The 23,627-nt window shown below is 36.6% G+C and overlaps 1 protein-coding gene across 8 annotated transcripts in view; it reads right to left on the bottom strand.

The window, feature by feature from the left end:
- Window positions 1–23,627, bottom strand: part of KDM4C (lysine demethylase 4C) — a 392,424-nt gene that overhangs the window by 161,536 nt on the left and 207,261 nt on the right. For all 8 annotated transcript variants that reach the window (XM_029919878.1, XM_029919877.1, XM_029919876.1 and 5 more), the window contains exon 12: window positions 20,137–20,245. In XM_029919878.1, coding sequence (XP_029775738.1) covers window positions 20,137–20,245 — 109 coding nt within the window. The remainder of the gene's footprint in view (window positions 1–20,136; window positions 20,246–23,627) is intronic.

The following is a 23,627-nucleotide window of genomic DNA, read 5'->3' on the forward strand; positions in this document are numbered from 1 at the left end:
TACTGGAAGTCCTAGCCACAGCAATCAAACAACAACAACAACAACAACAACAACAACAACAAAAGGTGTCAAAATCAGGAAGGAAGAAGTAAACTTTCACTATTTGCAGATTACATGATAGTATATATAGAAAGTCCAAATGATTCTACCAAAAAGCTTTTATAACTGATAAATGGTTCTGTAGAACAGAAATTAATGTACAGAAATCTGTTGCATTTCTATACAGCAATAATGAGGCAGTAGAAAGAGAAGTTAAGAAACAATGCCATTTACAATGCCAAAAATAATGATACCTAGGAATAAACCTAACTAAAGAGGTCAAAGACCTATACTCTGAAAACTATAAAACAATGATGAAAGAAATTCAAAATGACACAAAGAAATGGAATGACATTCCATGTTATGGACTGTAAGTATAAAAATTGTTAAAATGTCTATACTACCCAAAGCAATCTACACACTTAACGAAATCCCTATCAAAACACCAAGACCATTTTTCACAGAGCTAGAACAAAAAATCCTGAAATTTGTAAAAAAGCCCAAAAGATCTCAAATAGCCAAAGCAATCTTGAAAAAGAAGAGCAAAGCTGGAGACATCACAATTCCAGCCTTTAAGTTATATTACAAAGCTATAGTAATCAAAACAGTATGGTACTGGCACAAAAATAGACACAGAGATCAACAGAACAGAATAGAAAACCAAGAAATAAATCCACAATTATGGAGTCAATTAATCTTCAACAAAGCAGGAAAGAATATCCAAAAAAGAAAGTATCTTCAACAAATGATGTTGGGAAAACTGGACAACAACATGCAAAGAATGAAACTGGACCACCTGCTTATACCATATACGAAAATAAATTCAATACAGATTAAATTCCTAAATATGAGACCCAAAACCAGAAAAATCCTAAATGAGAGCACAGGCAGTAATTTCTCTGACACTTGCCACAGCAACACTTTTCTACATAGGTCTCCTAAAGGAAACAAAGCAAAAACAAACTATCGGGAATACATCAAAATAAAAAGTATCTGTAGAGCAAAGGAAACAAAAAAAAAATCTAAGACAACCTATGGAATGAGGAAAGATATTTGCAAACAATATATCTGAGAAAGGATTAGTATCCAAAACATATAAAGAACTTACAAAACTCAACACCCAAAACACAAATAATCCAACTAAAAAAAATATTGGCAGAAGACATGAACAGACATTTCTCCAAAGACATCCAGATGGCCAACAGACACATGAAAAAAACATTAATCATAGCCTACCACAAGGAAATCCAAATCAAAACTACAATGAGGTATCACCTCACAAAACTACAACAAAGTATCACCTCACATTTGTCAGAATGGCTAAATTCAAAAACAGTATAAATTTATCAGGTGTTGGTGAGGAGGTATAGGAAAAGGGACCCTCATGCACTGTTGGTAAGAATCCAAACTGGGGCAGCCACTCTGGAAAATGGTATGAGTGTTCCTCTAAAAGTTAAAAATACAACTACCTATGATCCAGGAATTGCACTACGAGGCATTTACTCAAAGGATACAAAAATAACTTATTTCAAAAGACACATGTACCCTGATGCTTATGGCAGCATTATCAATGACGATTATATTTCTATAAATACAGAAATATATTTACATTTTAAATATTTTATATTTTGTTTACTTTTTATATTTTATATACATTTATATTTTTTGAATTATATTTTTCCAAAGAAGACATCTAGATGGCTAAAAGACACATGAAAAGATACTTAACATTACTCATCATTAGAGAGCTACAAATCTAATCAACAATGAGATACCACCTCACACCTGTCAGAATGACTAAAATTAATAACTCAGGAAACAAAAGATGTTGGTTGGCAAGGATGAGGAGAAGGGGAGCATGTCTGCACTGTTGGTGGAAATGCAACCTGGTGCAGCTGCTCTAGAAAACAATATGGGGGTTCCTCAAAAAATTCAAACTAGAGTTACCCTATGACTCAGCAAATGCACTTCTAGGTATTTATCCATGTTTGTATCTAGGATACAAAAATGCTGATTCAAAGGGGCACATGCATCCCAATGTTTATAGCAGCATTATCAAAAATAGCCAAGTTATGGAAAGAGTCCAAATGTCCACTGACTGATGAATAGATAAAGGAGATGTAGTGTGTGTGTGTGTGTGTGTGTGTGTGTGTGTGTGTGTCTGTGTGTCTGTGTGTAATGGAATATTGCTCAGCAGTCAAAAAGAATGAAATCTTTCAATTTGCAACAACATGGATGGAACTAGAATATAGTGTGCTAAACAAAATAAGTCAGTCATAAAAAGAAAATATATGATTTCACTCACATGTGGAATTTAAGAAACAAAACAGATGAACATAGGGGACAGGAAAGAAAAATAAGATAAAAACAGAGAGGGAGGCAAACCATAAGAGACTCTTAAATACAGAAAACAAACTGAGGGCTACTGGAGGGGTGTTGGGTAGGGGTATGGACTAAATGGGTGATGGGCATTACGAAGGGCACTTGTTGGGATAAGCTCTGAGTGTTATATGTAAGTGATGAATCACTAAATTCTACTCTTGAAACCATTATTACACTATATGTTAACTAACTTGGATTTTTAAAAATTTTAAAAATTGCCAAATTATGAAAAGAACCAAATGTCCATCGACTGATAAATGAGTAAAGTTGTTCATCATATATGTGTGTGCGTGTGTGCGACTTCATTTTATATATAAAATATAAAGTATATATAAGATGAAATACTACTCAGACATAAAAAAGAATGAAATCTTGCCATTTGCAATGACATGGATGGAGCTAGAATGTACTATGCTAAGTGAAGTAAGTCAGAGAAAGAAAATACCATATGATTTCACTCATATGCAGAATTTAAGAAATAAAACAAAGGAGCAAAGGGGAAAAAAAGGGAGAGGCAAAGTAAGAAACAGATTCTTAAGTATAGAGAAAAAAACTGATGGTTCCCAGAAGGGATGGGTGAAATAGTGACAGGGATTAAGGGGTACAACTGTTGTGACAAGCACCCGGCAATGTATGGGAGTGCTTAATCACTATACTGTTTACCTGAAACTAACATGACACTGTATGTTAACTAACCAGAATTAAAATTAAAACTCTCAAGATTAAAAATTAGGGCCACCTGCCTGGCTCAGTCAGTGGAGCATGCAACTGTTGATTTCAGGGTCATGTGTTCAAGCCTCAGGTTGGGTGTAGAGATTACTTAAAAATAAAATCTTCTAAAAAAATTAAAAACTAAAAAGTTAAAAAAATAATTTCTTTCTGATTTATACTTTAAGAAACTAAACTTTGTCTCTGATTCTAAATATTTCTGGCAGAAATAAAAGCTCTTGGAGATGGGTAGTGGGAATAGATATGCACAAAGTTCCATGAATAGTGCTCAAGACGAAATAAAGGTAAATCAATAGTACTTTATTTATATATGTGACAACTGAATACTGTAATCATACTTCTGCCTCTTAAATAAAATCACATAGGCAGCCTGCTTACAACTCACCCCATGCTTCATCAATGTGTCTTAAATGCATCTCCAGAATGATCCTCCCTGCTTGCTATTCAAATCATACTCACTGTGATACTGTGATATAAAAAGAAATATATTTGGTCTTTGATCCGGTTCCTGGCAGAGAGCTTCTAAAACCCTTGGAATATCCTGAGTGGTACGGTGAGAAGAGCACCATTGGGTGAAATACTTGGTTTTAGTCTTGTTCCTGACACAGAGCTTCTAAGACTCTTGGAATCTTAGAATTGATCAAAGTATTTTTTGTATACTAATAAGATGACTGACTGGTAGTTAGGGGCCCCTTCGTAATGTGAAAATTGGGGCAGGTCACTGCATGATTAGAAGATTGGCACTTCAGCCCCACCTCTGACCTCAGTGGAAGGAACAGAGGCTGACAATTAAGTTAAATTGCCAATAGATGATGATTTATTCAACCATGTGGACAACTGAACCTCCATAAAAGCTCTAAATGCAAAACGGACTAAGTTCCTAAATATGAGCCCTTAAGCCATAAAAATCCTGAAAAAGAGCACAGGCAGTAATTTCTCTGACATTGGCCATAATAAAATTTTTCTAGATAGGTCTCCTGAGGCAAGAGAAATAAAAGCAAAAATAAACTATTGGAGCTATATCAAAATAAAAAGCTTCTCTACACAGCAAAGGAAATAATCAACATAACTAAAAGACAACTTACTGAATGGAAGAAATATATACAAATGACACATCCGATAAAGGATTAGTATCTAAAATATGTAAAGAACTTATAAAACTCAACACCCAAAACACAAATAATCCAGCTTAAAAAAATGGGCAGAAGACATGAATAGACATTTCTCCAAAGAAGACATCCAGACGACCAACAGACACATGAAAAGATGCTCAACATCACTCCTTATCAGGAAAATACAACTCAAAACTACGAGATATCACCTCACACTTGTTAGAAAGGCAACACAAGAAACAAGTGTTGGTGAAGATATGGAGAAAAGGGGAACCCTCATGCACTGTTGGTGGGAATGTGAACACTGGCATAGCCACTCTGGAAAACAGTACAGAGATTTCTCAAAACATTAAAAATAGAATTACTGGGGCGCCTGTGTAACTCAGTCGGTTAAGCATCTGACTTCAGCTCAGGTCATGATCTCACAGCTTATGGGTTCGAGCCCTGCATCAGGCTCTGTGCTGACAGCTCGGAGCCTGGAGCCTGCTTCAGATTCTGTGTCTCCCTCTCTCTCTGCCCCTCCCCTGCTCATGGTCTGTCCTGTTTCTCAATAATAAATAAAAGTTTAAAAAAATTAAATATAGAATTACTACATGATCCAGTAATTCTACTATTTGGTATTGCCCAGAGAATATGAAGATACTAATTCAAAAAGATATATGTACCCCTATGTTTATTGCAGCATTATTTACAATAGCCAAATTAGGGAAGCAGCCCAAAGGCCCATGGATAGATGAATGGATAAAGAAGTTGTGGGGTGTGTTTGCGTGCGTGCGTGCGTGCGTGCGTGTGTGTGTGTGTGTGTGTGTATGAAATAAGTCCATCAGGAAAGACAAATACATATGATTTCACTCATACATAAAAATTACGACAAAACAAAGAAAAATAAAGATAAACTAAGAAACAAACTCAACGATAGAGGACAAACTGTGGTTGCCAGAAGGGAGATGGGTAGCAGGATGGGTGACATAGGTGAAGGGGATAAAGAGTACACTTATCATGATGAGCACCGAGTAAAGGTACAGATTTACTGAATCACTATATTGTATCCCTGAAATGAAAATAACACTATACCTTAACTATGCTGGAATTTTAAAAAACCAGCAAACCTTAAACAACAGGGTTCAGAAAGCTTTAGGACTGAACACATCAAGGTGCTGGGAGGGTGATGTACCTGGAGAAGGATGAAAGTTCTGTACATCCTACACTCACCTCATACCTTGCCCTGTATGTACATCCCTTCCTTTTGGCTGTTCCTGAACTGTAAACCAGTAAATATAAAGTGTTTTCCTGAGTTCTGTGAATTATTCCAGCAAATGATCAAACCTGAGAAGGGAGCCCTAGAAAGGCCCAGGACTTTGTAGTACATTGGTTAGGAGTAAGGACTTGCAATTGGTATCTGATGTAGAGGCATTTTATGGCAATGACCCTTTAACCCGTGGGGGCTGTGCTAACTCTGTGTCAGACTCTAGTGTCAGAAATCAATTAAATTGTAGGAGACCCAATTGTGTCTGGGGAGTTAAAGAAATGGTGGTTGGGAAAAATAACCCATACATCTCCTGTCAGAAATAGATACACTTGTAGTACTGGCCCTTTCCTCAGGGCCATAAACAATGGTGTTTTTCAAAGATCGAATCCAGTCACAAAGGGATAGCTAGAAATGTGTCTTTTTAATATGTAACTATAGAATCTGAGGACCAGTGGTGCATCTGATGCTGACCCAATGACTACCCAGCAGTCAGAAAGGGATTGCATGGAAGAGACTCAATCCTAGCATGTATTACAGAGTTGGGAGCCAAGGAAATCCTAAACACTTTCTGGTTCTGAAGAAAAAGTTAGGCTTGCTGCAATTCACTTGAGAATCTTAAAATGTTCATAGAATCTTTGTAACATTTTTTATACTCATTTGGAGTTATGTTCCATTATTTGGAGAGCAACTTCTCTCTCAAATTGATACCTTTCCGAGGTATAGTAGGGGCCATTGAGAAGTGATCTTAGAGATTATTATTTTAATTTTACCAACTAGGTATTTATTTTTGATTACTTTCTATATGTAAGAATTTACATTGCTGTTCATACAAAAATATCTGTAACTAACAAGTTTATATTAAAGAATGAAATGAAAATATAATATTTAAAAATAGTTCATGTGATCATAAGATTAAGTCTATGGCAAATATTTTACAGTTAAACAATATAATAAATTAGTAAGAAATGTACTAAATCCCTGACTTTGTTGTCTAGAACCACAGTTAGTTGTTAATGAGTTATGCAACTAATTAGAATTATAAAATTAGAATTAGAATTAGTTATGCAACTAATCTGAGGTAAGCATGGCTACAAGAGTGGAGCTTCAATTCAACTCTATATAGAATAACTTAAAATGTGTCATTCATGCAATCTGTGTGGTCTTAAAGTTTGGTTATAATTCTAGACCTGTTTCTTCATCTGCAAAATGAGCACAAGATTTTCTAAATTACAAGGTTTCTCAACAGGTTATGTGAGATACTAGTGATAAAGTATGTAAAGCCAGGGATTTCAACAAATGATTGTCTTCCTTCCCTTTTAGGTCTCCAGCATTAACCTGTAGGGTCTGCAGCATAATCTTTGCAAATATTATCCAGAAAGTTTTTATCTAGAAAATCACCTAAAATGCCCTAACTACCAAACGTTTAACATGACAAGACAGATTGAAACAGGAAAAGCTAATCTAGAAAGGTCCTCAATTATCTCCTATTATATAAACATTTCTGGGGTACCGGGGTGGTTTAGTTGGTTAAGCATTTGACTTTTGGTTTCAGCTCAGGTCATGATCTCATGGTTCATGGGTTTGAGACCTGCAGCGGGCTCCACACTGACAGTATGAGCATGCTTGCGATTCTCTCTCTCCCTCTCCCTCTCTAACCCTCTCCTGCTTGTGCTCTCTCAAAATAAATAAATAAATTTTAAAATATCTATATAGACATTCCATAAAAGATTTATTCTTTGGGGGGACTTGGGTGGCTCAGTCAGTAGAGTGTCCAACTTCTGCTCAGATCAGGATCTCAGTTTGTGAGTGTGAGCCCTGCAAGGATTCACTGCTGTCAATGCAGCACCCACTTCAGATCCTGTCTTTATGCCCCTTCCTCTCTGTCTCTCTCTTTCTCTCAAAAATAAATAAACAGTTATTTTAAAAAAGATGATCCTTTCATTAAAAAAGCCTTGATTCTCCCAGTCAAAAAATCACTATTATTTATGATAATAAAAAAGATTAATGTCCTTTACAAAAGTATCCCCCTAAAAGTGCTTATTTAAAAATATATAAATAAATTATGAAATGGTTATGTTATGACAGCATTAGAAAGGATACCTTTCAAGAGCATTAATAAAATACAGTAAATATAAATAAGTATACATAAAATAAATATAATATTAAGTGAATATTAAGATTATATTAATAAAATACTGATATAAAACTATATAGGGAGAATGATGTCAATTCTATAAAGATATACTTAAAAATCTGGAATAAAGGAAAGGGAATCTGTATGTTTTTATAAAAAAAAAACCTGCTGTCAGAATAAAGTATGTAGCTCTTATGAATTGGGGAAAAGTTTAAAAACAGATACATGTCAGATTTATTCAATCCTCAGGACAGTCTTTTTTAACCAACTTTGCTTACTAGTGTAAGTGGATTGATTTCTCAATAGAAGAACACTTGGGCCATTGTTGAAAGGCTGTTGCCAGGACTTGCTGATGGAATCCAGCAGATGGGGAAAATCACCTACACTACTACAGTACAATTTCCCTTTACCAATCACCACAACAATTTTGCTGCTGGGGTTACGTTCCAGTGATGTACTTTGGCTGGTTTAGCGCCATTCTCTGCTATGAGGAGCACAGCAGCATCTGTTATCTTTCAGATACATGAGCAAAATCTCAGTCCTGGAATAAAGTGCTAGGCAGGAGGTTGAGGTCACAAATGAACTGCCCAAAAGAACAAAGAAATTCAACCTTGGGAACTTTATTATTCCTATACAAACTAACAATCTGTATACAAACTGTATTTCAATGATCTTATGCATCACTGAATTTCAAAGGTTTGTAAAAGTGTGTTCAAAAATAGAAAAGAGAAAAAAAATCATAGGACTTTTAGGTATGGCATTCCTGGGAAGTATTGACATTAAGGAAAACTTAAATTATATATTAAGGAAAAATGAAATCCCCTAAAATACAAACATAATAATGGATAACAGGGAATTCTGCTGTTTTAGTTGAAAAGCACTTCTTAAATGAAAAGACATAGTTTTATTCTTTATGCATAACATTACCCTAACAGAGATGTCAGAAACATTTCAAAATGAGGCATTTCAATTCATTCAATGTACTGTTTTAAATAAGAGAAACATTCCAAAGAACGGTCCTTCAGAATTCCTATTACACAAAAATACTCTGATACTAATAGTGCTTCTGGGGAGGTAGGCTTCATGGAGAACTTTGGCATTACCAGTGTTACTAAACTTGTTTAAGAAAGCATATATTTCACATATGTATATAGTCTTACAATACACATGGACAGCAACAAGGGCTACTATGAATGGTCTACTCTGTCAACAGAGATGGCTGGTTCTTAGACATTTACATGTGTGCTCTCGTCAGCTTCTCTTATCAGGACTGGGACTGTTATAAGGGTTGCTAATGTGATAAAGTAAAGAGTACAAACTTGGAAATTAGCCAGGATTTAAAGCCTATTATTTACCAATTACCAGCCTGCAGTCCTGGACAAGTGAATCAAAGACTGAGATCAGTTTTCTCAACAGTAATAATGATGATAACACCATCTATCTTCAAGAATTATAAATAATGATTTCTAATAATGTGTACAATAGAAAGAAAGCAGCAAGGTCAATTTTTACATGGTGGTAGGGGTGGGGAAAAGAAAACTCCTGAAAGAAAGCTAGCCTATCTTTGGAAAACTAGCTGACAACATGATACCAAAAGGAGCTTATTCCAAGCATAAAATCAAAGATAAGTGAAAAGTGAGCATATGACTCTCACTATGTGCTAGGCAATATGATAGATATTGATAATTAGAAATAAAAAACAACAACCCTTTTGCCTTCAAGAGTTCAAAACTTCCCATGGGAGAAATCTCCAGTTTCTTAAACCATTTCATTAACAGCATCTATAATACAAAGTCAAAAACTGGTTAAATAGTATCTCTAAGCAAAGAACCACTAGCATGTTGCAATTTACCTGCCAAAAAAGCTCCCCTTAGCTACAAGTCAGCCCTGGTCATCTGTGTTAAAGATAACAGGATCCGGAAACATTTTGACCCAAGCATTGACAGAGGACTTGCCCAGCAGATCGAACAAAACACTGCTAAGGAGACAGATAAGAACTTCAAGGGGCGCTGCAAGCATACCAATTACTAGGGAAACAAGCACAATGGCTGCTTGAAAGGTGGCACAGAAATAAGAGGACAAGGTGGCAAATGTTCATTCTGCCATTCCACATCCAAAGTCATCATGTGGTCCTGCCAGCTATACTACTTGCTGTTCTTCACACATGCCACACTAAGTGCCTCTCAAGGTTGTACTCCCTTGGCTAATTTACTTACAAGCATAATAAAGATGTTTCCTCAAGAAAAGACAATAGCCACTTTAGAAATATGTGAGTAATATTCAAATAGTTCACATATCATAACAAACCTTTTCTCCTTAAGTTTCTACTCCTTTTTATTAGCACAGCAAAAATTGCTGCATTGTCCAATCTTTAAAATGCTTCTCCAAAACAAAACATGAACAACAAAACAATGGAATATCAGCATAGAATTTAGAGATCCCTCTGATACATATTTTTTTTAAGCCATCTCATCATTTTCTTAAAACTGGGAAACTAAGATGCACAAAAGACAAAAGAAAAAAATACACAATAATATACAGAATTAAAATAATGATAAAATGAACCACTTCCTAATCACTCACTCCCTAGGAGCCTTTGACATGTCAGTTAATCAATGCTTCCCAAACCTCAGCAGTGAAAGTCCCCTCCTAAAATCCAGGACAATGGTTCCCATGTACCAGCCTGCGGAACACTGCCAGCTCAGCACTAAATTTTCAGTAGTCAGAGGCAAAACAAAGAAAATGAAGACCATAAGTAATGATAAAAATAAATTTTAAAATCTATGTAAATTTTGCAAATTTTGCATGTGTTTTGCTTAATCTTCATAGTTTTACAACCAAACAAAAGGTAGAAATAAAAATGCAGAAAATACGGTATAGCATATGGAATAATTCAATGGTCTATAGGGTTAAGACATCTTTGTCTCCAGGGAAAGTGGGTTGTGTACAAGCATAAGAAAATCTAAACTAATACATTAAGTTGTATGAAATAGCAGTTTCTGTAGTTAAAAAAATCAAATACAGTATTAGCAATTTCACCTATTTCAACCTAATACAATAATTTATTTTTCTAAAGAATGGAATGAAACCACACAATTGTAGTATCAAAAGCTTTCCCTCAGAAGAGTAACAATACCACATGAATTCAAAAGAATCAAAGTCTTGACTATCATCTTACAATCCCAGCACTCTTAGCACACTCAGATGCTTCATGTCAACCATTGCTTAGAAAAGTTTCAAGATTTTTCTAAAATGTATAGAAAGCAACCATATAAGTTAAAAGCTAGGATTTTTTTCCCTCTAATTCAATCCAACCCTTATGAAGCCACTAGCATAACAAGAGCAAGGTGTTTTTGATTTGTATTCCCAATACTGCAGTAAAAGTCAATGCCATTGGTACTGCCGATAGAATTTACTGACAGAGAAATCAAGCTAAACAGAGAATGTCTGACTATTATTACACAGCTGAGTGCTAGATAAAATATCCATTAAATCTGAGTGCCAACATTTAATGTTTTATGTCCACATAATGCCGGAAAACATTGGCTGTGACCTATCAATACACATTCCAAGCCAATCTACTTATTAATCTGCTGAAGTTGCTGTTTTATTGCTTAAACAGACAAAAATGCAATCATGCTTATTATAAAAGTATCATATTACCTCAGGCTAATAAGAATGGATGGAACAAAGAGATCGTTACGTAAAAATTATTAACATTTGGAGCACGACATGCAACAGTCATAAAACAGCATTTGTTTTTTAAAATGGGCAGAGAACTTTTTAGAGAGGGGAAACCCTGTGGATGAGGGATAGTCCTATACTTAACCATTTTGCTTTTCAAATGAAAGGCTAACGTGGGGCAGGGACTGCAGAGTATCCTCTCCTATTATATTTTCATAGAATTCAAGTTTGAATGAAACTTTAGTACTACTAATATAACCATTTCATCAAACAGTTGAGGAAACATATGATGAACCTTAGAGAGATTACAGGACTTTGTTCTCCAAAGCACATGGCTATTAACAACCAAGGAGAGACCAGAATAGGGTTTCAGGTTGCCCAACATAAACAGAGTCATGTACCGATTACCACGTGGCAAAACAAATAACCAAAAGGGTGCTTTCAATATTTAAAATAAAATTGTTATTTAACTTAATACTTAAATAATATATGTAAGGTTTGATTTAGTAAAAGACATCACTATTAAATTTGATCAATATCCACTAATCTTGAAATAAGTAAAATGATAACTGGCAAATCTGTACCAATTCTTTTAGAAAGAGGAAGTTACAGCATGCCAGGGACTGGAGGTCATAATTCTCCCCCAAAACAACTAGCTACCAAAGGTAAACTGAAACAGCCAATTCTAAACAATGTCCTTTTGTTTGAGGGACAATTGCAAAGTGCCCAAAAACCAACTTATACACTAGCAGTACTGACAATGACTGAAGGACACCGGCTAAATTTCAGAAAATACCACAGAAAATATCAGGCAATCCCAGAAGGAAATGAAAATCTCCAATAAAGTGAAATCCGTGGGTAGTTCTAGTTGTGGGAAAATGTGCTTTCCACCAATTTAGCATGCAACTGCATTATAAACATGAGCACTTTAGGGAAAGGAATTTGAAACAGAGAAAAACATTTGAAAAAGTAATCAAATTTCATCAGACTTGCATTCCTGAGATTCTCCTTACTTAATTGTACTTAGATGTAAACATTTTATTCTTTAAAATGACTGAAAACCTAGGTTAAATGGGTTAACTAATGGTCAAACACCAAGAATAACCTATAATTAAAGCAGCTATTTCCATCTTTTCCATCTCTATATTTAAATATTTAATCCATTACTAAATGAATTATGATATTAATATAGACACACTGTCCAAAAAAATAAATTGCTGTAACACTGCCTGAAATACATTCCTAATCTAACCCTCAAGGCACACAGACATTAAAGAGATAGGGATCAGGGTCTAAGCGGTCTTTAATTTGAAAGAGATGCACAGCAGCTCATTACTGTACTGCGCTTGCTAAATTGATGATATATAAAAAGTTATCCAGACAGTTCAGATTAGAGAAAATTAGAGCCATAGCGGGGTTTTAATCTGAGTCTTGTCAATTTTCAAGGTGGGATCACCTCTGCACTTGGATAAACATGGTAGAGATGGGTATCTGTGTCTTTCAACTTTTCTATATAATTACTCTAGAAATTATAAAACTATAGTTGAAGAATTAGAAATAAAAATTTGGTCCACTGGGGATGAGTTTAACATATCACCACCTGTCATTCCAGGGTATCTCAATCCATTCCTAAGCCTGTAAGTTAGAAATCTTGATCATTTGTGACCAATTCTCATGTTTCACCCAAGAAGAAACTGAAACCAATCTCAGTCAAAAAGCTGCTAAGGGACAGCAAGGCCAGGAGTTCAGTCAGACTCTATTCATTGTCCAGTAGTAAACCAGATTCCACTTCAGAGTGAGTTCATAAGATTTTACAATTGCTTATGCTCAATGCCCTGGAAATATGAAGAGCCAGAGCCTACTTTTACTTTAAATTTCTGACTTGGGATAAGAGGTATACATTTTATGGTAGTCCTATGGTTAAGAATTTGTAGGGTGACTTTCTCTTATTATCCTATCAACCTTTCCCCACTCAAGCCCAGACCCAAGTGGCAAGCCCTTTTGTCCCCTCCCTGTGCCTATGGTAAGTTCTGTTTGTTTGTTTTTTCCCCTAGTATACCCTTAATTAAGGGTACAGGCTTTTGAGAGTCCATCTTTGTGTGTCTGAGGGATCCTATGACATCTTAACTCTGAGTTTCAAGCTTCCACTCTAGTCCCGGCATATTTCCCCCAAATAGCCACAGCATTTGCTCTCTCCTACCAATCTAGATGTCATTACTCTCTGAATGCTCTCTAGATTTCTCTCGTTTCTTAAGAGCTCAGCTATCACCTTCCACCTGCTCCTCATAATCATATTATAATAAAAAACATTTGTTTTGTGCCAAAACACCATTCTGAGTGCTTTACAGTAGTATTTTAACCCTCAAAATAACTCCATGTGGCAGATGCTGCTACGATCTCTACTTTGTAAACACAGCTGCCAAAGAATGGAGGCTCTCACAGCTAACAGAGAACTGGAGCCAAGTAGCCATGACTGTAGACATGGAAAAATACTTTCCATGATTTTGTCCCTCCGCATATGTTATAAAGGTCAATTGTTTTATTTTATCAATTATTTCTGGTTCTTTTATAACTGGAATATTATTTGGTAATCTAATCCATCACACCTTGACACCCCATGTCTCTTTAAAATACTTTTTTGTCCAAATGACAAGAAATGTGTTTGAATATGAAAAATTAATCAACATACAAATCAAAATTAAAATCACCTGCTAACAATCTTGTGTATATTTTCTTTTAATTCATTTTAGCAACAGAGACACTGAGCAGGGGAGAGGGGCAGAGGGAAGGAGAGATAATCTTAAGCAGGCTCCATGCTCAGCACAGAGCCTGATGTGGGGCTTGACTCCACGACCATGATCAAGGATCATGATCTGAGCTGAAGTCAAGAGTTGAATGCCCAACTGACTGAGCCATCCAGGAGCTCCAGCAATCTTTTATATTTTCTTATAAATTTTCAACTTTATTTTCAAAGTCTCCAGGAAAACTCCACTGGCAGCACTGGTGCATCAACTCCAATCCCCACCAACAATGGTAAGGATCACTGTGTAAAGTAGTACTGCATTAGCCACTACAATGTTCATGACATCTCCTGTGTGTTTACAGGGCTACTCTTAGTTTATACTTGCTTTAGAAACATTAACCTTATCAATTTACCAAGGGACTTACGTGCATACTAGGTACAAAAGCAGTAAACATCTTGAAAGTCAACAGTAGGAGACATTGGAAAAGTTATATTGGAAACTAATGTAAATTTAAAAGAAATGAGGTGATAGTAATGGAGGAGGGCACTTGTGAGGAAGAGCACGGGGTGTTATATGGAAACCAACTTGACAATAAACTATTAAAAATAAATAAAAAAGAACAAAGAAAACAAAAAATAATAAAATTTGAAATTCAAAATGGCATTAAAAAAAGAAAGAAAAAAAGAAATGCATACATGTGTACAGGATGAGAGCTTCGGAGAACAATGAACCATGTTGGGTCAGGCAGGAGGATTGACAAAATTCAGAGTATCAGTGTAGGAAAAGGTCTGGATCTGGGCCAGCACAATTAAAGGTCTGCTGATGAAAACCCTAACCATAGGGGACGTGTTGGGAGCTGCTGAGTTTTGGCCGCCTCAGGCAAGGACATATCGCTCTCCAGGGAGCAACCAAAAAAACAAGATTTACATCTGGAGGCTAGGAGAGTGCATTTCTTGGTCCGGGATTCAGAGACAGTCATACTGGGCCAGATGAGAAAATAAGCCAAAATGAACAAAAGATCAAACCGCATTCGGTTTTATGCAGCACTAATCTTCCCCTGGCCCAGTATTGCAGACCAAAGTCTGGGCGCTTCCTTTGATGCTGTGTTCGGAGTTTCAGTTTCAGTTTCCCCTTTCTCTAATAATCATTTGATTCTGTTACCTGGCAACCAACCTGGGCCAGTTTCCTGCCCCTAATCCTATAATGGTTTGATTCCTTTTCAATAAACGGGCTTGATCAGAAAACGCTTGTCTTGCCTCACTCTCTGTGCTCCCCTTCCTGCCCTATTCTCTCTCCCTCCCTCAGGAATGAACCCGCAAGGATTTACCACCCTGCCCCTCCGGGCCTGGGCAAGGGACCAGACAAGTGATGTCCCAACGTGGGGCTGAGTGAGGGAACACAACAGGGACAGGAAGGGAATAATAGATAAAAACAGAGAAGGAGACAAACCATATAGAAAAGAAACTGAGGGATGATGACAGAGTAAAGGTTGGGGAGGTGGGGAAAATGGGTGATGGGCATTGAAGAGGGCACTTGTTTGGATGAACATGGAGTACTATATGTAAGTGATGATTCACAGGAATCTACTCCTGCAGCTAAGACTACATTGTATGTTAGCTAATGTGGGAATAATATAAAGAAAAGGAAAGTTCAGTACTTTCTCTGTTGCCATAAGTCACAAATGTTTTAAAAGGGAAGAATTAGAAAATAGAGATAAAAAATAAAAACGTGGCACTAAGAAATAAACCCTGTTTGCGTGTATCTCTTTGAAAATGCTTATGTATCATAGTATATATAAATATATACTTATATATGTACATATAGACACACATAAAATGTCTTTTCCTCCCAGATGGCATAGTTTTGCTTTCTATTAACAATAAAACATGAATACTTTACATGTGAAAAAAATCATAGTCAGCAAAAGCATGAGTAGTTAAAAATGTTTGATTCTGGAATGACTTCAAACTGGGAAGAAAGGCAACAAATACATATACAATTGAGGTGTTATCTAAGCAACTATCCCAATGGGAATATCATTACTCTGGACATTCTCAGGTCTCCAAAGCATTGGCCATGTCTATGTGTCAGTTTCATTTTAACTTTGAGCACATTCTAGGATTTGGCACAGTGATAAAGAAAATTCTGATACAGTCAGAATATAAAATTGGGTTAGCCGACATATATATTTCTCCAGCTAATAAAAACTGCATGTTTTCACATACATATATACTTACAGAGAGTATTTTCTGGACAGGAATTTACAATTTCCTTTAATATGACAGCATATTAAATATTAAGGTGTTTGACTAATGGCCAATTTCAAAGTTACTGATCACCAGGGGTTTCCTGCTCTTGTATCCAGAGGTGATTGAAGCCACAGTGATTAATTAACCTTGGACTAGGCAGGGAAGACAAGATGAAAGGAGTGAGAGCAGGGAGACACAAAGACATTAAAGCATAATATAAAGTGACAAGTGGCATTCTAAAGCCAATTAAGTACAGATAGGACAGCAGAGGTAGGAAAGGAGTAAGTGGTGAGTAGAGAATGATTCCAAGAAGAAAAAGGGTATCCCAGGGAAAGCAATAGTTGGAGGAAGCACATGGAAATAAAAAGCAGTAGATTACATTCACAAGGGAAAATATATTTGTCTGAATGAATGAAAAGGAGGTTTCATGAAGGGTAGTTGAGAGAAATGAGGTTGGAAAGCAAAGTTTATACTGAATCATGGTGGCCTTAAAGTCACTTATCCCATATCAGAGTTGGAATATTAAGGGAAATGTGTGAGAGCCTGTGAGCACAGCATCTTCACCAACCAAGGAAAAAGAAAAACTGTGGCAGATTTCTGAGCTTGTCAATCCTAGTGTGGCCATCTCCTCACTCTCAGTACCTCCTGAGGTCAGGCAAGAGTATTGTTCTTGGAGCCTACCTGGTTCACCCATGCTACACACACTTGCCTTCCCTACAGGCACTCAACCACAGAGCACTGAAGTTGGAGGATAGGAATATGCTATTATGTTGACATATCACAAGAGGAGGAGGGGTACACATAAGAAATGCTTCCAAAAAAAGCTTCTCTTTCAAGCTTATTCTTCTCTTTCAAGTTTATGCTTTAATTCAACATTTGTATAATAACATTAATAAACAACAAATCTAGAATATTAATCCATGTTTCAGGATCACTTTGTGCAAGTGCCTAACTTAAGAAAAATGTAAATGGAAAACATTTCACCTAAAAGCAAACTAGGGGCACATGGGTGGCTCAGTCAGTTAAGCGTCTGCCTCTTGATTTCAGCTTAGATCATGATCTCATGGTTGTGAGATTGAGCCCTGCTAAGACTCTCTATCTCCCTCTCCCTCTCCCATTCATGTGTCATGCATGCGTTCGAGCTCTCTCAAAAAAAAATTATTAAAAGAAAACCAAAGGTAGGTTAGTAATTTCTTTTCAATTATGAATAATAAAATTATTCATAGAGGAAGAGGAAGGAAGAGGAGGAGAGGAAGAATTAGATACTAGATTTTATATAAAGATGCTATATTCTAAATGTCATTCTTTTCTTATGTATCTCCTTTCTTCTATACCACCACCAACTGATGTTTTGCTGGTAAGCATGGAAAATCTTCCAGGAAAGAACAGGCTGAGAGTCAGGAAATCCTCACTGATTCTATAATTACTGGATCTGCTACTAACTAGAATAGTCTCTACAGTTTTAGGTCATTTGAATATCAAAGAGCCACTTCACTGTCTTTTGAGAAGAGCAACCTTAGAGTTGACTCTTATCTCTTAGCTGCACATAAACTCCCAGAGGGGTTGAATCAGTATTTTTCCCCTTTGCTGCTTTTCTGTTAGGGAGTCAAATTCAAGCTTCAATAGAGAAATGCTCATATACCAACAGAGGATAATGACTGCTGTTTAAAGACAATTTCTCGGATGCTCTAACCTAGTTATACTCCTGATTGACAAACACACCTACTTGTGTATGAGGAATGCAAAAGGAGCTCAGTAGCTAGGGTATGAAATTCCCAAAAGAAGCTAGATTTGGAGTTGTGTGCTCCCAAAGAGCACTAATTCCACTGTTCATCATTTTCTAATGATTATGATGTTCATTCACTTCCAACACTACCAGAAACAGAGGCAAAGGCAGAGATAACATTCAGGGGCCCCCTGATATAAACACAGTTGACCCTTCAACAACTTGGGAGTTAGGCAGGTCAAATCCCCATACAGTTGAAAATCTACATATAACTTTGGACTCCCCAAAAACTTAACTACTAATAGTTTACTGTTAACCAAAAGCTTTACCGACAATCAATCAACACATATTTTGTATATAGGATGTGTTATATACTGTATTCTTATAATACACTAAAGAAAACTTTATTTGGAAAATCACAGGGAAGATTTATAGTACCGTAGTATATTTATAGAAAAAATTCACTCATAAGTGTACCCATGCAATTCAAACGTGACGCTCAAAGGTCAAATATGATTTGTGCAGGACAAAGAATATTCTCCAGTGTTAGTTTGGAAACTTGTAAAAATATTTATACATCATTAAAATTCTCCAATTTTGTTAATTTTCAATTTTCAAAAATCCTCAGAGGATCCTTTTAATATGTCCTTAACATATTAAAATACAGACTATGTTACTGCAAAAACTATAATCACCAATGTTTCAGCAAGACATTTTAACCTTAAACCTTTGAGACAACTTGTTAAATCAATGTGCTTATAAATTTTGTAAGCCATCCTGATTGAAATAAGAGCTGCTCTCCATGGAGAAACTCTAGGCCAATTTATGATGGCCCACATCAAAATAAACTACCTTGGAAAATAAGGACAAGGGAGACAGTAGTTTTGCTTATGTATTAGTATAGTTGATTTGCTTCCAAGAAGCTATACTAAACATAAGCGATGATGGGGAAAGATAATTATAATTCACAAGTATTGTACAAAAGAGTAATTACCTTATACAGAATTGTCCTTTATCTTAACACTAAGGGGGAAAGGGTTTGTGCGAGGTATGATAAAGAAGGAGAAAGAAGAAACAAACATGACGATATATGGAAATAAACACAAATATGTTTCATTACTTCTACTACTAGAGACAGAATTTCACTGGTGTTATAGAAAATGCTACAATTATGATCCGATCTTTTTTTCTAACTAAACATGGGGTATAAAAGAAAATAGGGAGGCAAAAAAAAAAAAAGTCTGCTACAGATGTCTACGTTAATGACTGTATTTAAATTAAACAAGAAGCCCGAACCCAAGGTTCACATTTCTATGTTGACAGCATCTTCACAGGCACACAACCTCAGCAATTTGTTCCAGTAAAGATAATGCCTTGAAGATGGGCTTTTTATAGAAAACTTGTTTAAACTGATCTTTTTAGAGATGGAAAAAATAAGCCGACCCCCGATGCTATGAGACACTTGTAAGTAAGAAATAGCTAATCAATGATCTGATTTTTAACTGAAGGCAATAAAAAGGGATTTTTAGAAAAAGAGAGAAAGAAGTAAAATGGGTAACCAGGTAAAACAAATAAATAAATATCACATCCAGGAATAGAAATTGGTTCATATCAAACCATGTTGGTAAAATCTATTAAGGAGAAAGGATGTTTCACCACACACCAGGCATAACTAGATATGGAGGTATAGTTTCTTATTCAAGATGGTATTAATACTTCTAAAGGATTCAGGTCAAAAATAAAGACAATGTAAAAACCTAACTGTGTGGTACTCCATAATTTGATACCTTTAGGGAAATGATTCCCAACCTCCTCTAGAATATTCTAAGGCAAAAGTCAGAAAAGACCAATTTTATCCCACCATATAAAATATGAAAACTTTGACTAGGAACATGACTAGACTACATGAAGCAAGTATTTGCCCTTAAAATCCAAATTCTTTTTGCCTATTAACTGTTTATTACTTATGATCTCTCTATGGTATGTATTTGCAATTTGGTCAAATTTTCTCCCTACCAAGCAATAGAATGGCTGCTGAATACCATACAATATCCACAGAATAAACACTCTAAGACATCATACACTCACCTTCATCACTTGCTGCCTGCTGCTTCACCAGAGTCAACGGGGACCTTGCTGGAGGCGTACTAAGTGGATGGCGCCAACTTTTAGCAGTTTTGGTTTCTCCCTCTATTCTCTGGTCACAGAGCAAAAACAGAGAGGAATACTCACAGTTAAAGACTTGTTTTGATGGATCCGAAGAACAAACACTGTGAAAATGTCATTACTACCCAAAGCAATCTACACATTCAATGCAATCCCCATCAAAATTGCATCAACATTCTTCTCAAAGCTAGAACAAACTATTCTCAAATTCGTATGGAACCACAAAAGACCCCACATAGCCAAATACTGAAGAAGAAAACCAAAATGGGAGGCATCAAAATCCCAGACTTTACCCTCTACTACAAAACTATCATCATCAAGACAGTATAGTATTGGCACAAAAACAGACACATAGACCAATGGAAAAGAATAGAGAACCCAGAACTGGACCCACAAATGTATGGCCAATTAATCTTTGACAAAGCAGGAAAAGAGTATCCGATGGAAAAAAGACTGCCTCTTTAGCAGGTGGTGCTGGGAGAACTGGACAGCAACATGCAGAAGAATGAAACTAGACCACTTTCTTACACCATACACAAAAATTAACTCACAATGGCTGAACGACCTCAATATGAAGCAGAAAACCATCAAAACCCTCAAGGAGAAAGTAGGACACAACCTCCTTGACCTCAACCACAGCAATTTCCTACTCAACACATCCCCAAAGGCAAGGGAAATGAAAGCAAAAATGAACTACTGGGACCTCATCAAGATAAAAAGCTTCTGCACTACAAAGGAAACAATCAAGAAAACTAATAGGCAACTGATGGAATGGGAAAAGATAGTTGCAAATGACATATCAGATAAAGAGGTAGTATCCAAAATCTACAAGGAACTTACCAAGCTCCACACCCAAAAAACAAATAACCCAGTGAAGAAATGGGCAGAAGCCATGAACAGACACTTCTCCAAAGAGGACATCCAGATGGCCTACAGGCACAGGAAACGATGCTCAATATCACTCATCATCAGGGAAACACAAATCAAAACCACACTGAGATACCACCTCACGCCAGTCAGAGTGTCTAAAATGAACAAAGCAAGAGACTATATATGCTGGCGAGGGTGTGGAGAGACGGGCACCCTCCTACACTGCTGGTGGGAATGTAAACTGGTGCAGCCGCTCTGGAAAACAGTGTGGAGGTTCCTCAAAAAATTATCCATAGAACTCCCTTATGACCCAGCAATAGCACTGCTAGGGATTTTTCCAAGGGATATAGAAGTGCTGATGCATCGGAGCACATGGACCCCAATGTTCATAGCAGCACTGTCAACAATAGCCAAAACATGGAAAGAGCCTAAATGTCCATCACCTGATGAGTGGATCAAGAAGATGTGGTATATGTATACAATGGAGTATTATGTGGCAATGAGAAAGAATGAAATCTGGCCATTTGTAAGAAAGAGGATGGACCTCAAGGGTGTCATGCTAAGTGAAATAAGTCAGGCAGAGGAGGACAGAAACCATATGTCTGCACTCATAGGTCTAATAGGAGAATAGGAGAAATCTAATGGAGGACCATGGGGAAGGGAAGAGGGAAAGAGACTTGGGGAGAGAGAAGGATGCAAAACTTGAGAGACTATTGAATACTGAAAATGAACTGATGGTTGAAGGGGAAGGGGGAGGGGGGAAAGGAGGTGGTGGTGATGGAGGAGGGCACTTGGGAAGAGCACTGGGTGTTGTATGGAAACCAATTTGATGATAAACTAATCTAAAAAAAGACTTGTTTTAAGTGAAAAAATGTAGTTCATAATAATTTATGACCATTTAATTATAAAGAATTCTTATACTTAAATACCTCCTGGAGAATTAGTCCTTTATTTTAAAAACATTAAACCTTTCAGTCAAAAGCAATAGCAATCCATTCTATTAGTTATTTTACCAAGAGATCAATTACCTATCCTTCCACTGCACATTAAAACACTATCTGTGGTACAAGGTAAGCTTATCAAGCTTGCAATTAACTCAGCACTTAGCAAGTTTTCAAAAGTTCTTTTAAACTAGTCAAAATTTAGGATTCATATTAGTAACAATACAGAACTATGGCATTTGGTCACCTCTACGTTAGTCACATGTGAATATGTAGCAGGTTATTTTGCTTTCTATCCTCACTCAGAAAGTAATAATGCCAAAGTGAGCCTGTATACTTCCTTCCATTCAGAAATGAATCACTACTTCTCTGAGGATCAAATAATATTTTAAAGTTTTTTTTTAATATAGCACATTACTGTCTTCTTAAAACCACTTAATTTTTACATAAAAGTTTTTGTCCTGGTCTCTCTGAACTATACTTTCCTTCCAAAGGTATATGCAAAATCCATATGCACCTTGACATCTTCCAGATAGAACCTTCTTACAAGCTTTCTTGCCCATGCAATCCAAAAGGAAAGAAGGAAGGAAGGAAAATGGATGGATGGATGGATTAGATGGAGGGAGATGTTCAGAGTAGGAATTTGAAACTAAAGGGTTTGCATCAACAGTTGACTAGGAAAAAAGGAGTCTCGGAAATATTCCCGTAAGCTGAAGCAGCAGTGGTTGGAAGTAGAGGATACACTGGTATCTGACACCAAAACAGGATTAAGAGAAAATGTGGGGCAATATTCTAATTAAAGGTGGGGGTACAGAAAAGATGTCAAAGTAATATAGAGCGAGATTGATCTGTGGTTTATACTAGATAAAAAATATTTATCAAGCCCTCACTATGTGCCACAGTGTTCTAAGAACTGAGCTCCAGCAGGAAAAATTATACCACATCCCAGCTTTCAAGGAATGTGCCTTATAGAGGAGGAAGGCACAGATAATTAACAAGTAAAAAGTATGTATTTATCTAGTACTATTAAAGAATATGCAGTAAAGAAAAACAGGGCAGAACAAAGGAATGGAAAAAGATGGGAGGTAGTTATTTTATACAGGGTATCAGAGAAGGCCTTTCTGACCAGGAGACATCTGAGTAGAGTACTGAGCGCACTGTGGGTGCTCTCTGGTCCCGGAGGAGTACTTGGGGCAGCAGGAACAGCAATGAATATGGGACATAGTCAGTGTATTCCAGGAAGAGCATGGAACCCAGTTATCGATGGACATAGAGATGGACAGACAGACATTGGTCAAAAAATAACTCAGAATTTCTTGGAAAGACTGACTACAGCTGACTGCTGCAAGCATGCACTTCATACTAAGAAGCATCAGTAAAAACCATACTAGAACAAAATGGGTTTATGTTGCTTAAAAGGCCTGCCTGACACTACAGTGTGAGAAAGGAACACGACACAGCTGATGCTGAAAGGGGGCAAACCAAGTCACCCAGGCCTCAACAGCAGTGTTTGCTTTCCATGCAGGCAGTCTTTGTTCAGTGAAATGATAAGGATGAGGGTTAAAGGCACCAAGGGTAGAATCACTTCCACTGAAAACAAGG

This window comes from Suricata suricatta, chromosome 13 (genome assembly GCF_006229205.1).
Source record: "Suricata suricatta isolate VVHF042 chromosome 13, meerkat_22Aug2017_6uvM2_HiC, whole genome shotgun sequence".
Lineage (NCBI taxonomy): Eukaryota > Metazoa > Chordata > Mammalia > Carnivora > Herpestidae > Suricata > Suricata suricatta.